Source organism: Sander lucioperca, chromosome 20 (genome assembly GCF_008315115.2).
Source record: "Sander lucioperca isolate FBNREF2018 chromosome 20, SLUC_FBN_1.2, whole genome shotgun sequence".
NCBI lineage: Eukaryota > Metazoa > Chordata > Actinopteri > Perciformes > Percidae > Sander > Sander lucioperca.
This window is the reverse complement of record NC_050192.1, coordinates 18,329,026-18,345,501: the sequence shown is the minus strand read 5'-3', so window position 1 is coordinate 18,345,501 and position 16,476 is coordinate 18,329,026. Positions and strand designations below refer to the sequence as shown.

Sequence of the window (16,476 nt, the reverse complement as noted above, 5' to 3'; positions counted from 1 at the left end):
AAAATGACTTTGGTAGAAGTTAAAGTCTCCTTTTAGAATATTACTTGAGTAAAAGTCTTAAAGTATCTGATATTTACAGTACTTAAGTATTCATAGCATTTTTCTGATATTAAATGTACTTAAGTAGAAGTAAAAGTAAAAAAAACTTTGATTATGAACTTTATGGCGAAAGGTGTGTAATGTTATCTTCATTACCACTGTCGTCGGGGTGATCATCGTCTGTTACCATGGCGGCAGAGGTGCTTCCATGACACTATCAGTCATTATGCTTCCTACTATGCCTCGTTTTCTTCTTTAGTTTTGGCCTATGTTTTTTTTTTTTTTTGCCACTTGGCCACAAACAGGCATTAGGTCACCAACTGGAATGGAGCGTACATTATCTTGGCAATTCAGGAGCACTGATTCGCCAAACTTCCTTTTTTTCAGTGTAATAAATTTCTTCTGATTATATTTTGTAGTAACAAGTAACTAAGATGCTTAGGGGAAATGTAGTGGAGTAAAAGTATACATTTTATTTAGGAAATGTAGTGGAGTAAAAGTTTCCGGAAATATAAATAACGAAGTAGAGTACAGATACGTAAAAATTCTACTTAAGTACAGTAGTGAAGTATTTGTACTTTGTTACATTACAACACTGATATTCTGGTATTGGTTTTTGCCTGCTGCAGCTCTCAGGACTCCCTTGGTTTATTTTTTGTGTTTTGATCAAATAAATCCTCAACTTCAACTTTCGCCTGCTCTCTGCGATTGGGTCCTCTAATCCTCGTCATCGTAACACTATTGCTTTCTTTCTATTGTGAACTATTGAAGATTTTGGGCTTTTATTGACTGTTGTCCGATGTATTGTTTTATTTTAATTATGTTGTGATTATGAATGTTATATACGTAAGTTTGTTTTGTTATACATGTTTGTTCTTTTGATCTATAGTGATTACGGATGTATGTATTCCAGCTTATGTAATATTTTTATGAAATAATGGACCCCAGGAAGAGTAGCTTCTGTTTAAGACAGACAGAGGCTAAAGGGGATCTTAATAAACAAACAAATCCTTCAAACCCATTTACCATTCTGCTATACCACTCTGTAAGCCTTTAAAACCCCATCTCTCTCTCTCTCTCTCTCTCTCTCTCTCTCTCTCTCTCTCTCTCTCTCTCTCTCTCTCTCTCTCGGCCTCCATCAGATCTTTATGTAATGCAACAAAGCCCAACATAATAAAACATAACATAAATACTGATGACAACAGAACACAAAAGAGGGAACTGGTGTATGACCATATTCTAGAGTTTATTCTGAAAGGACATGAGTGTAGATTTCACAATAAAACTAGTTCCTGTTCCAGTATTTGTCTTCCATTTAAATCATTTGTCCCTTTTTGTTTTTATTGGTGGTGGGGTGTTCACTGCTTGTGGGAGATCTGAAAACCCTGAGCCTCAGTGAAACTGAAATGAAATGAGCTATGTGATCTTATCTTAAATTTGCCTCTACATGAACAATTGCACCGACGCAGATGCTTTTTCTATAAAACATATGCTCTAATTTGTGTTGCCATTGCAGCAACTGTTGGGATTTAAATTTCCTCAAGATTACCTGCGCCCTACAGAAAAACAACTTTTGAAAATGTCCGGATTTATAGAAGCGCTTTACATACACAGGAATACATATACATATACATTGTCCTTATTTATTTTTTCACAAACACACAGACAACCCGTGGAGGTTTAGAAATTGGATTAAAGCAATAGTAGCCCTGACAATTTGTCCAACAAGAGTTTTAAAGCTGTGGCTGACAGTTCCCCCTACTCTGAGTCTTTGTGCTAAGCCAGGCTAAACAAGTCCTGGACCCAACTCTATACTGGACACATATAAAACCGAAATCAATTTATTTTACTCTGACTAAAGGTCTGGTAACACCAAACCCTAAACCAGCTACATTTTGCAGCAAAATCAATCAATGAAGTAGACTTTTGAGGTACAAATTCAGGCTGTTGACCAAAAGGAAACCATTTTAACAGTGAAAGAAACTATCCTATGAGCCTAATAGATGCGTTGCACCCTTACTTTCATTTAACCTCCTGTGGTACAGATGTCTTAAGCATAAACTATGTAAACTTATTGGCCAGTCAGTGAAAGAGTTAGCTAGCTTGCTGACAGCTAACGGAGTGACCTCAAGCTAAATGACAGTTGCCAATCCAGACATTCAGCTGGAAAAACTATGGGGCCGAATAGCGCAAGCATGTTCCTGGCTGCCTAGCGTGTTAGCAACTAGCTCGCCTGACAAGTAGTAAATTGCATCACCAAACTTCTAGCAAGTCCAATTTCGCAAAGATAGATGAACTTTCAAAAATGCTTTACAATCTAAAATAATTAAGGGTTATGAAGTAATTTGATTAAAATGTAAAATGACTAGGAGTGTATTTAGATTAATTTAGTTTTGTTGTATTTCTGGGTTATTCTATGGGGATTATAGGATAGACAACAATAAGCCTTGGCTTCAGCCTATTCCTTTTTCGGTTAGCTACAGTGGCAAATTGTGGGAAATAATTTTTTCTTTCATGTACAGTATGGTAACTGAAATAAAATTATTCATCATCATAAACTTCACTGCTATTTTTGGCTAAACTATTACACTGTTGTTTTTTGAACACACTGGATGTTATGACCTCCTCGGGTTAATAAAGATAAGTCACATGTGGTGAATGTTGAGCATAGTGACCGCTTCTTGTGTACACTATGTCTCTGTTGCATGAGATTACTGCATTCCATCAAATAACACAAAATTGATACAATAAATCACAAAAAAATAAATGTTTGCTAGTCAAGCGATATTCTCTACAATAGAAAGCTGAAAGTACAAATACTTCTGTGAGGCAGCACAAAACCCATAAAATGAAATCGTCTTGCAGCATGCCACATCGTCCCTCTATCTCCTGCCTACCCTGCTTACCCTCTCTTAGAAATCATGAATGGCGTTAAAAAGTAAATAAGAAGAGGTCTTGTATTGACCACTGAGTCCTCATATTACAGTGCAGAGGTAAAGGTGAGGGGTCAGGGGTGAAGGTTTTCTTTTAATAGCCCTTCATGGCGATGGATGTTCCTCCGGAGCTGTCGTACCGTTTGACCTGATGGATCATCAGGATGGTGATCAGCAGGCCCAGCAGCTGTGAGGACAGGTAGTCGGTTAGAAAGACAGACAGGTGACCAGCGCAGTAGATAAGCCATCAGACACCTTAAATTCACTCAGTTGTGAAATACAATATGCAATCAACCATGTACAATCCACCCTGCGTACAACAGCTGTTAAGAATTTAAATTCTGACTGGAAGCCAGCAGCTGTTATAAAGATAATTTCCTTTGGTTTACAGTCTGCATAAGCAGTTCATTCAGTTGTTGGGCTTTCTTATCTCCTGTCAGCAGCAGCTGAGTGGAGTTCTTCACCTAAAATAGTATATAATATAATGGGGGCTGGTTCTGGAAATATATTTCACTTTAAACATCAATGTAAATGTTTTTACTGAGATCTTTCTTCATGTAGACACAAAAATCTCCTAACTGTTAGCTCGGCAAGTATTAAAGAAACATTTCTTTAAACAACATTTAAACATTAAACATATAATTACATTTGAAAGTATTCAAACCTGAACCCCATCTAAGCCTGAAGCTTTACGCAAAAAAGCAGCCCAAAGTCAATCCAAAATCCGATACTTTGTCGGTACGACACTTTTGAGGCCAGCTTGTATGTTGTATTGCCAGCTTGGCTAACACTAACATCAGATCTCTTAATAAACCGTTCCTAACTACATAATACTGATTTCTTTAGGGGTCAAAAAGCAATTTTTAGAATTTGGATTTAAGACTAGCTTGTCCTGGATTACTTGACTCAGGGCGTCATAGCAAAGATTGAAGACCTGCTTGTGACTTGCGAAACAATAACTTTATGCCACCACTTAGTAGAGTCAACCTAAGCTGTAGCAAATTAAGATACATTAGGATTAATGCTTTGTTGTTACAGTTGGGGACAAAACACAGCACCATAGTTGCTGAATCCATGAAAAAGTGACCAAAACACAAAACATGCTAAAACACAAAGGAGAATGACAATGGAGCTTACTGCAGTGACAGCAAATCCAAAGCAGAAGCCCATGCAGATCTGGAAGAAGATGTTGACATACATAAAGATGAATTCACCGCAGCCCTGCAGGAGAAGACATGGAGAAAGGGTCATTATCTGGAAACATCACTGACTGTTGAATTGAATGGTGTCTTGGTTGGTTGGTTGGTTGGTTGGTTGATTGATTGAATACCTTTGTATAGATTTGGTCTGGGCCTCTGGATCCCTGCAAGAAAACAATATGAAGATGGTCATCATAACAAGAAAAGAAAAACAGTCCGTCTTCTGTCAAGGACAAGAAATAAAATGTATATATTTGAAAAAAGGCATTTTAGACTTGAGTGAAAAACACATAATACAGACTAGTTTGTTTAAAGCATACTGAATCCATAATTCATCCAGTATTTCTTGTTCTATAATATATAATATTGCCCCCAGACTTATTTTGCTGCTTAGAGCTTTACTAGTCTATATCTGCGACGTTCCACGTCCAGGATTTTTCCAGTGCCACAGGATATTCCACTGGATGCATGTCTTTTTCGCCGATGTCCGTTTCCTTCCGTTTTCTTTGTGTTGAATTTAAACTCGGGTGGATTTCTGAGGACTATGGTTAACTGCTCCTCAGATCTCTGCAGGGTAAATCCAGACAGCTAGCTAGACTATCTGTCCAATCTGAGTTTTCTCTCGCACGACTAAAACTACTTTTGAACGTACACAAGCTAAAAACACAAGAGCTAGAGTTAGATGCGGTGCTGTGGCCAGACCAAAATAGGAGGCGTGATGTAGCCTGATTTCTTCTGTCCTACGTTTTGCATGTGTTTTTTGTCTTTTTGTGTTTAGAGTTTTGAAAGAATTAGTCACCTTCATTTGTAATTTTTGAACAGTAAACCCTTTATCTTACAGCATGTTTATCTGGTTTTCTCCTCTTGGATATGGAAAGTGGTACATGCAAAACACAAGTGTTCAAATTGAAAATAAATGGCAATGTGTTGTTAGTGAATTGCATTTGTGTGTTTGTTTATTTATATTTGAGTAGGTATACTGTGTCTTTTACAACCAACTACAGCGTAACACTGATAATGCAAAAGGCAAAACTGCTACTACTGATGGGATATTCATAGTAGAGTTTTGTGTTGAGCACATTGTGTTAGACAGAGCTATTCATCTGACTTTGTCATTTTGATGCAAAAAACATGTTTTAAAGAGATGTAATAGTTTTGAATGCAGTGTTTGCTTTTGCTAGGGACTTGTTGAGTTTACCATTTTGTGTTTTGTGTTTTTTACAGTTTTGGGGAAATCAGCCAAGGATTCAGCAAACATGTGTAACCAAAAGAAAAAAAATGTAAATCAGACTCACTGAATTCCTATATGAATTCCTATATTTTTAAACCTGGTCTTTCAGTTTCATTCCACAAAACCAACCTGAGGTTTGGCTTTACATGTGGATGCTCCAAATGAAGGATATACTTCAGGGCTGCACTGACAGGAGACAGGGATGTCATCGCCCCAGTCCGCAGAGCCCCCCAGGCCACAGCAATGAGCCTGCAACCACAACAGGAAACAGATAGTGGGATATCAATAAGTGAAAGATGAATGTGTAGATAAAGCAAGATATAATAACAACAAAGTATTGACAACAAACCAATACCTTTTTGGATATCTACATCATAATATACTGGGAAGTGGCTTGATTTTGCTCGGCTCTAATTGTAGAAATTATTTGGGATGATCAAAATGTCAAGGCTGCGGCCCTTCTGGAGAAATAGAAACATAAAGATCCTATATGTCAATGCAAGTTGACTTAAATTATTAATTATGATTTTGACAAGTTTGTATGCATTTATTTCTTGCCGGAGAGCTAGATTCTTCCTTATTTGTTTTACAAAAAGATCTGTTTCTCTTTTTATGTGACTGAATGATTATTTTCCCCAAAAGGGCCTTGTTGATTGCCGCTTGATGATGTGAGGCCATTCTGGTCTATGACTATGCTACCTAAAAAATTATCCTAAAATTCCCTGTGTGGTGGAGCAACAGATTCTTACTCCCATTGTGTAAAATATGGTCAGGTGCCTTTGGCGTTGTTATTGACGATAAAAGTGTCCTTTAGCATCATATCTAAACGTGCTTTGTCTAAACGGGCTTGGTCGGGACTATTGCCGTCACTTTTGACGCAGTTAGGTTAAGGAAAAGGTCGTGGGTGGGCTTACATTTCCATGACATACAGGACAAGAACGGGACGGTTGGGTTTAGGAAAACAAGAACGGACGGTTGGGTTCAGGGAAACAATAACGGGACGGTTGGGTTTGGTGAAAGAAGAAAGCGACAGTTTGGTTTAGAAAACGTGACACGCTGGACACGATCCCCGGTCTCCTGGGTGATAGTCCTGTGTTGTTTGACCCATCCACCACCCCAACCAATCTCCCTATGCGGATTTTCGGGCTTTCATACTACTCGTTACCGTAGTCGCTCTTATTGCTACGTCATCTTCAAACTCTGTGTAGCTGCTGCTCTCCCTGGTGCTTTCTACAAACACGCTGAAGGGCGCTTTTTGCATCGCTTCAGATGCTGACAGCCACTGTCCTAACGTCCGTATTTTACGAGTTCGGAGTGAGAACGGTATGGCCGATGAGTGGCTGTGTCCTTGAGGGTTTTTCAAAATGTGCCTGTTTTTATTTTATTTTTGAACACCATAGCAGTGATAATTGTGACTGTAATGTAATAATAATTACTAATAATAATAATAAAAATAATATAAAAATAATTTGGCCACTGGAAAGCATTCATCCTAGAAGAGCCGTGTTTAGCCTAGCTAGACTACACTCTTAAGGGTTTCATAGTAGGCTACATAATAAACATTACACTTTGCTGTATCGACCCAAGAATAGCTCTCGATTCATCGTTGTTCATTAAGGTCTTTCCCAAGTCAGAGGCAGCGCTGTCAAAACTTTCTTTGACCTGTAAGATAAGAAAAAAAAACATTAGCATCAAGACAGAGAAAAAACGACATTAGCATCATGCTAGATGTACAAGAGAGACAACATGTTAGCATCAAGACTGGGAAGAATGTTAAGCTAGAGCGTAAACAAGAACTAACATCAAGATAGAGAAAAAACATTAGCATCTAGGTAGATAGATAAAAGTTAGCATCAAGGTAGATAGAGAAAACATTAGCATCAGGAAGATAGAAATAATGTTAGTGTTAGAAAGAGAGGAACGTTAGCATTAATACAGATAGACAGAATGTTAGCACCAAGGTATATATATATATATATATATATATATATATATAGAACTTTAGCATTATACAGAGAAATAGAGAATAACAGGATAGGGAGACAAACATTTGCTTCAAGATAGATCAATAGGTAGATAGCTAGATAAATAGTTGACCTTGTTCCTTGCGACAACAACAACAATGCCAAAGATCAGCATGATGATCATTCCAAGCCCCATGAAACCTGCAAACTGTAAATGAAACAATAGTCAACGCTATATCTTGTTTGATGTTGTTTTTCAGATTAAGTAAGGCTATTACGCTTGATTGACCGAACAAAATTATCACAGTAAAATCTTCTTCTGTTTGACATCTTGTACGTACTATTCTGAGGATGAGATCTTTCTCGTAGCATGCTGCTACGATTCCCAGGATGGAGATGCCGAGGACACCGATGGCAAACACCCAAATCCAAACCAGGCTCGGGCCTCCAAGCTGCGAAAACTTGGACAATGACACAACACAAACACTGGATTAAAAATGTTATCTCTAACAGTGGATTTAATAATAAGGCAGGCATTATTTTGCACATTTGTTAATGTCAACAAATCCCATGAAAAAAAGGAGTGACTTGGCGTATCTTAAATACTTTCTCTATAGAACCTGGTAAATTAAAAATATAGACGTAAATAAAGGCTATAATCTAAAACACTTAAAGGTTTTTAACAATACTCCATAACGTTGGAATAAAACAAGCAATTATCTGTGGGCCCATGTTGTGTTTACTGCCATAGAAGGCAAGGCAAGGCAGCTTTATTTGTATAGCACATTTCAGCAACAGGGCAATTCAAAGTGCTTTACGTAAAACATTAAAGAGAAAGCAAGAGAAATATCTCTTGCTAGGTCTCCAACTACTGTTCAGAGCTGCAGTTCTGGCAAAGTAACAAATGCCAATTAATGAACGTTGTTTTCAACACATTCTCACTCCTATCGCGTAAAATACGGACTCTTGGGAAAAGAATGGGAAAGTTGGGTTTAGGAAAAGATCATGGGTGAGGTTATAAAATGCATGTTTCTGTGACACATGGGTCACGAACCCCGGTCTCCTGGTTGTAAGTCCTGTGTTCTTTGACCCATCTAACACCCCAACCAACCTCCTCACACAGAATTTCGGGGTTTCATACAACTCAATACCATTGTCGCTCTTAATACTACGTCATCTTCATGCTCCGCAGAGCTGCTGCTCTGCCCGGTGCTGGGTGCTTATAGTCTTATACCATGGTCTGTGTCGGTACACGATCCGTTCTGCCTGCACGATCCGTTCTGCACATGCGCAAGATAATACTGTTTTTAAATTGATTGTATTTTAAATGAGCACAAGTAAAGTAGAACTGACGTAACAGCTGTTATATATGTTAGGTGTTTGTTATATATGTCAACGTTTATTTTCAAGTTTTATTTTGAGGGTCTTTTAAAGTTATTACATGCTGTCTCAGCTAGTAGTTAGCCGAATTATCTGTTAGCCAAACTAACGTTAGCTTGCCTGTGGAGGCTAACGGCAGACTGCTACAATCAGCTAGCGGTTAGCCGAATGAGCCGTTAGCTAAATTAACGTTAGCTTGCCTGTGGAGGCTAACGGCAGACTGCTACAATCAGCTAGCGGTTAGCCGAATTAGCTGTTAGCTAAACTAACTTTAGCTTGGCTGTCGACCGGAAGCATGGAACAGATCGTGCAGTGTCGTAAATCCTCGTACAACCGCGCATGCACGAACATTTTGCGCATGTGCAGAACGGATCGTGCAGGCAGAACGGATCGTGTACTGACAGTCTGGGTGAATACTCGATTCTGATTGGCTGCAGGGTGTCCATAAAAAAGTGTTACAGGACACCTACTAAAGGAGTTCCGGTGAAACTGACTGTTCTAAATGAATGCGCTACATTAAATCAAAAAGGAAATGTGGATCTGTTATTTCCAACTCATCCTCCACAGGATGGCGCTAACACACAAGCTGCAAGAAGTAAGTTACACTTCCCCTCTGACTTTGTTTCACAGAGAATAACGTTATCTCACATCCCGTTCACTGTTCAGGTCACTCGCTACTTCAGGCTGTGCCGCTGCGGCCGACAGTAACATTACTCATCTTGGTTCAAATTGTTCGTAAAAGTCGTTATATTGTTTTGGGGAAAATGACATGGCTGGATAGGTAGCTTGTCTTGTTCAACATACTGACACATTATTTTTTACTGATTGCCAACTGTACACAATGTTATTGACTTTGGATCTTGCTAGCATAGCGTTAGCTTTCTGGCTCGTAGCTAAACTGAAGGGTTCTATCAGCTGAGCGGGCTATAAATATCTCCGGTTGCTAAGGGAGGCAAGTCGTATGTAAGGTCCTTCCTATTTCCTGGGGGAGTGGACAACGTTTGCGTTGCATAAGAACCTGATGGATGGGAATGATTGTTCCAGGTATTAGTCAAACCGTCAGGCGTAACCAGGGAAACGGAGTTATTGTTTGGATAAACTTTAGATTTTGATTGTAAAACAAATTAAAATATAAACTAATGTTTTAAAAATATGTTATTTCACAAGTGACCATGGTCTAAGCGGGTAAATTGTCCAAAAACAATGGACACCTCGTCGAGCACTGACCCTTACGTATCTGACACTGACAACCAATGACCGTATTTTACGAGTTTGGAGAAAGAACGTGTTTTACTGGCAAATTCATGCATAAATGCATAACAGTGTGCTTATTTATATTACCTTTAATATGTCACTACATATATTTTCACTAATGGTGTCAGCAATCTTTTTTTTTTTTTTTTTCAAGCTTTCAAAATATTCTAATTGCTTGTTTCATCCTTTAGGCAGTACATTGAGATTAGTTCAAGTAAATACATATACCAGAAACATTGATTAACTGTTGACAAAATGACTAGTATTGTTTTATTGTAATAGAGACATGAGTAATGAGTTTGTTGCTCAAAAAACAGTGTGGGTGTAAGTAAAAATAAAAATAAAGTTTGTTGATTTACAATCTTAAAGCTACATTGTGTAAGAATTACTCCCATCTAGCGTTGAAATCATATATCGCAATCAACTCTCCACGCAGTATTGCAGCTACGGTAGCCTTCACACTTCAAAAACCGAAGGTGTACAAAAGGCCGTCCATCAGCCGTCGTTGTTGGAGTTCATGTTGGAGAGTGGCGCGGACGCGCGCGCGCGTCACACCACGAGCAGGCACGCGTGCCACCCGACGGAAAGGAGAGAGAAAGAAAAGGAGACTGCAGCGGTCCGGAGGATAATTAACTAGTTGGGATTTGGTGTGTGCGTCCAAAGCAGCTCCAATGTTCAATCTTTGATGACGCCGGCCTATTGCTCTTTTCAATATCCGTTTTCTTTTTCTGGGCGAAGAACACTCCTGTTCCTGAAATTTGGATTTTTAATACGTGTGGTCCTCCATGTTTCCTTCTTACCGATACGGTACCCATTACCAGAAGTATCATGTTAATGGTATTTTAGTCTAAAGTCTCTGCAATAACCAATGTGAATAACATTTATAAATAAGCTTCCTCTGTCGAAGGAGAGGGACCAACCTAAACATGTTTTCATGGGATTTGTGGCAATAACAAAAATATAAAATATCCTGTAATATTCCTCCTTAATGTGTTAAACAAACATCATCAAATGTCACACATTCTTCAACTTAAGAGGACACCAGTTTTGTAATGTAATTTCCAGACAAACACATTGTCTTTCAAATGAGCCAATACTGTATAAAGGACCATCTAGGTATCAACTTTCAGCCCATTAGTAAGTTTAAAATCCTGCATCCTAACAAATGCACGTTAGAATGCCGGAAATCTATCCAAAACCTGATGACAGTGTTTTTGAAAATGCTCAACACAAACGGAAACTAAATTTGATTAGTTGAAAAACACAGAGCTGACAAGCTTTATTCCTTTAAGAGAGATGTTTTTGCTCCATCGTGAAGCCCTTGGTAGTTTCTGATCTGATAATATTGTCAGCGCCATCCTGTTTTCCTGTTGCAGAAAATATCTACCATGCAAATGGAAAATCTCCCCCAGGCTGCATCTGCTCTGCATTAAGAAATCAAAGCCGCCGCTACGTCTTGGCAGCTGCCCCTCATCCTTCTAAACACTCAGAATCCTTCCCCCCGCCTTGTTTTAAACATTTCCAAACAGGTACTAGGTCTTTTTTAGATGTGTGCTGTATACAGAATTATACATTGTGATCTCCTGACTAACAAAATCAGACTTGATTTTCACAAACCAGCTGCTTTTGTTTTAATTCAAAGGCTCACTAAAATGTACTTTCTGCAATAACCAAGTCTGAGACCCTACACAGATTTATATTGCGTGCTGTAAGGGGTTATACAAGGTGTTTTAAATGTTGCCGTAAAATACAAAATCCTGTGGTTTTCTTTCCGTAATCAACACAAACCCCGTGACCTCTGTTTTCCCCCCCAAACTTAAACACGATGTTGAAATTGTTGTTAACATCTGATTCTGACATCTGTTGTACTCAGTGAGTTACGTTACAGTAAATCTGCTGCTCATTCTGCCAAGAGTCATCCCGTAATGAGAAGTTGGCAGCGACCAGCATCCAATTGATTTGATAAAGATAATGAACGAGGAAGTTCATCTGGCACATAACAGCACACATTTTGGGATTTCACACAATTAAAGATAAACAACCCCATTTCCGGTTTAGCTTCTGTTGGCAGCATTTGTCATCTGACTTAACGTTGACAGTCCTGACAATCGACAGAAGTGGACGTATTTGTGGTGTTGTTATACCATGGAAAAGTTGGGGTCAAGAAATAGTCTGACACGTTAAATCTCAGAAAATGTGCGACTGGTTTGTGGTCATTTTGTGTGTTTTTGTGATCCTTTTGTGTTATTTTTCAACAAAATTGTGTGACGATGTGTCTTCCTGGGCCTTTGACTGGTAGACCCGAACAGTAATCCATCTATGGTTTAAGGATAATTCAGGTTTATTATAATTTGGATGCTATCAGTTATGATAACATTTTTGACACAGATGATATAAACTACTTTCTTTGGACTGAAAGTGAGGAAACCCGAAATGTCTGTAATAATCCCTCATTCTACATAAAAACTGTGTGTAACAAGTGTGTCAGTCTATAAACTGTGATGGATGTTTATAATGGACAGTTTGGGTCTTCACTTTACCGTTCATCCTTTAGTTTCTCTCCCAAAAAAGTTTGGCTTATCTGGGTGTTTAGACACAAATCTCTGATTAACATTTGGGTCAGGTGTCACCTCTGTCTCTAGTTATCCCAACAGCATTCCATTTAGCACATTGCTAACTAGCTGTGTTTTGTCCTTATTTCATTGAGGTTACTTTTATTACACTTTTAAAATGCATATTTTACATCAAGTAGCAGTTATGTTCTTATCACATCCGAAGTTTTATTATCATGACATGAAATGCAAACATGCTGACAGATTTTATTTTTGCATTTCGTTGCCAAAATGTGGAACATGAAGTGGATTTTCTGCTCGTGTTTATGTTGTTGTTGTTGTTTACCATGAGGCTGTAGACGCTGGCCTTCACCGCCGCGAACATCAGCATACATCCGAGGATCTGCAGACACATCACATTAGTCACTTTGTGCTTTGACAAAAGGTAAGCCTGGAGGTATGGAGGCTTAAGTGTGCCCCCAAAATATATTCTTAAAAAAGAAAAATCCAAAAGAGAAAGTGTAAACAATGAAGAAGGAATGAGAAGTACTCAAAATGAGAAGCCATTTTAATGAATGGAATACAAAACTTTAAATATTTTAAAGACATTTACTGAAATGAAAACAGGACTGATAAACCCTGCTAGACTTTCCAATGTCTACATCTTTGTTGTTCATGTTGTTTTGCAAAGCTTTGTCAATCCCACATCCAAGGGCGTAACTTTGGGTTCAATATTGTGGGGGTTGAGATCTCCAACTATCTAGGGAGGTCCCGGGACATGTCTGCATGTATTGGAAAAAAAAAAATGTGGAAAAAAAACCTTGAAAAAAGGTGACAAAAACCTCAAAAAAATAATGGAAAAAAATAAATAGAAAAAGGCGGCATCAACTCCGAAAGAAGCAAAAAAAAGACTTTGGAAAAAAATCCAGAAAAGCGACACAAATGTTGAATAACTTGTCCAAAAAAACCTTGAAAAACGCTACAGTAACTCCAAAATAAGCAATCAAAATGTAAAAAAAAAAAAAAAAAAATTGAAAACGCAAAATTATTTTTATTATTGGGAAAGTTGCAACCCCCAAAAATTGCGCCTATGCTCACATCATTTTATTTTAAAAGTGAGCATTCTAAAGTTTTCCAAGAATACCTAATGAATGAATCACATGTAGTTAGTGGAATGTTTTTCCATTTGATGATTCAGCCATTAAAAAAAAAAAACATCATATACTGGATTTTAATATTTCACTCAGCATAAACATTATATAACTTGAAATAACAGCTGGAACAAGCTGGCACATACAGTAATGTATGTACTCATGAAACCAATAGCAGGGTACCTTTGGGAACAACTGTTTTAAATGTACTTTAAAGGGGGAAATCAGGACTTTAAATGAGAGACATACAATGTAATACTTATTATTGAACACATTTTATAATCTCATTATTGTAAAGACGTGAAATGCCAGTTTAAGCAAGATTAAGTTACAAAAGGTATTTTCAGTTTCTCCTATGATACTGCTCTGCTGGCTACCCATGAACCAACAGTCATGTGTTGTTTTATGTAAACAGCCGGCCACCCCAAATCTCATTGATTGGATAAATTGATGTAACCGCCCCGTCAAGTTCAAGATGAGTCATCGGAAGTATTTTCTCATTTTACAGAGAAACAATTATAAACCATTATTGACACATATTTAGCACGCAATAAGAGATACATGAACAATTAACACAATAACACAAGATTATAAACATGAAATGTGATTTTTCATTTTACTGTCTGGAAAAGTTTTAAGTGGCTGGGAAATAGTTTGAGTTTGAGGGCTTAAGACCACCAAAACCATAATTATGTGATTTTTCACAACATCAAAACGGTGTTAACTATCTCAGCAGTTTCCTCATGTCGAGACCTGACATTTGTACGGAAGAGGATTAGGGCCACATGTGAAAAAATGTATTGAAAAAAAAAGTCTGAATTCTCAGAATGAAGTCAGAATTCTGACTTTAAACAAAGAACTCAAATACATGTTTTACATGTGGCCCTAATCCTCTTCCATACAATTTCTACTAATGCATGCTGGGGGTTTTATTTAATCTCTCTGGACTTCTGGTATACAGTTTTCTGTCATTCCTGCACTAAGACACTAGAGGGAGACAGAGCTCTAAAAACGTAAACCCTTTCTCTGGCAACTGGAGGCTCCTGCAAAACACTCAGCCTGGAAACATTCAGGCTCTAAATATATGCATGTATTGTTTTCATGTGTATCGTTATATTGTACGCAATGTATTCAAGTTTCACTCATCTTAATTAATCTAATCTAATTTATGTCATTTCAATTAAACAAAAACAATATTTAATTATATTGGGAAACAATTATAAAACAATAATGATAATGAATGAAAAGTGGGTATGAGGGGCATCAAAAGAAAAAAAAAAAAAAATTTCATTAAAAAAAAAAAAAAGTGTATTTTAAGGTCATTTGGCTTTTTTTTAATGAAAACTACATTTCAGTCTGATTTAAAAGTTTTTTTTGTCAAAAAGTTATGTTTTTTAATGCTGTTTTTAAAAAATCTTTCGTGGAAAAAGAGGCCCCTAAATTCCTCTGAAATTGCAAACAGCCTCATCAAACTCCACCTCCTTTTAAATGCCTTTTTTTTTTTTTTTTTTTTCCCCCATCAGCATAGGAAGCTGGAAAACATGTCTGTGTAGGAGAAAGGAATGAAATTTCATTAGAGGGGTGGGCGGGCAGACTGAAACATGACTTCCCTCTCTGCTGCAGAGATGGCTCTGGCTTTCCCTCTCTTTCCTTCACGTTTTTTTTTTGTTTTTTTTTTTGTCTCTCAGTTACTGGAAGTGACTGTTTTCTGAAAGTGTCTGATTGTCAAAAGTGTGTACGGGAAATTTCTTTGAAATGGATCTTTGGGGGAATTAATTCCCTCCACCCAAAAAAGAGACAAAGCAAGTGGTGTGCGTGTTGTTTTCTACTCATAGTGCCCAGACTCTACACACCTTTAAGTGATGTTTGACCACTTCACTATCCATTTAATCGACATTTTTTAGTGTTATTTTAAATACATGTTAATATACATATGTCTGTTTATATATACTTATTTTAGGAGTTTAAAACTTTGATCATAAACCAAAAAAAAAAGTTTTGTTTTTTTGTTCTAGAAAATTGTATCTTTTGCGTGTTTTTTTTGGTGCTTTTTTCAGACGTTTAGTTTTAAAAGTTGAAAAACAACGAACAATAATTAACTTCACACTATCCTTTTTCATTTTTTTCCACCTAGATAATACCCCCTCTTTTTTTCTTTTTTTTACATTTAAAATGAACTTTTATGAAAAAGAAAAATTATTAAGTGCGTCACTTCTTTTTGGGTGGATTTATCCTCCATGGCCTTCATCTTTTGTTCCAAACAACTACAAAACTTGAAATATTGAGAAAAAAATGGGAAAATAACCAAACCAAACAAACTACCAAACAAACTAAAGTAAAAAATCAACTCAGAAATGGTCAGAAAAGTGTTTCTACTCACTGCAAACAGCACATTGAAGAAGATAAAGAGGCATTTGATGCATCCGTTAATTTTCCCCATCTTCAGTCTTTTTTTTGTGATTGGCTCTCAGAGATGAAGGTAAAGCTGTGTGTGCATGTGCTGGAACCAAGTGTGTGTGATGAAGTGCAGCAGTGTGAGCTGTGATAAGCTGCCTGCAGAGTGGGTGAGGGGGAACATAGAGCTGCAGCACACAGATCTGATCTGCAGCCAAACCACAAACAAGTGCGATAAACACTGGGAAGAAAATGTAACTTACTTACTAAACTAAGTTTAAACTTAAAATTAAACTAGACTTTGGATGAATGAATTTTTTTTTTTTTTTAAGTACTTCAAGATATGTTTTTTCTTACTCTGTTTAACTAGGAATATCTT

General features: G+C 37.4%; 1 protein-coding gene across 1 annotated transcript; it reads right to left on the bottom strand.

Annotated features, from left to right (window-relative positions):
- Window positions 1-1,266: 1,266 nt before the first annotated feature.
- LOC116047900 (23 kDa integral membrane protein-like) lies at window positions 1,267-16,320 on the bottom strand. The gene is made up of 9 exons (XM_031296924.2): window positions 16,084-16,320; window positions 12,899-12,955; window positions 7,708-7,827; window positions 7,500-7,574; window positions 6,969-7,064; window positions 5,532-5,651; window positions 4,303-4,335; window positions 4,110-4,193; window positions 1,267-3,159 (listed from the first exon to the last, which is right to left on the bottom strand). Exons 1-9 carry the CDS (start codon window positions 16,141-16,143, stop codon window positions 3,067-3,069), a joined length of 738 nt encoding a protein of 245 aa, XP_031152784.1. The 5' UTR covers window positions 16,144-16,320; the 3' UTR covers window positions 1,267-3,066.
- Window positions 16,321-16,476: the final 156 nt, after the last annotated feature.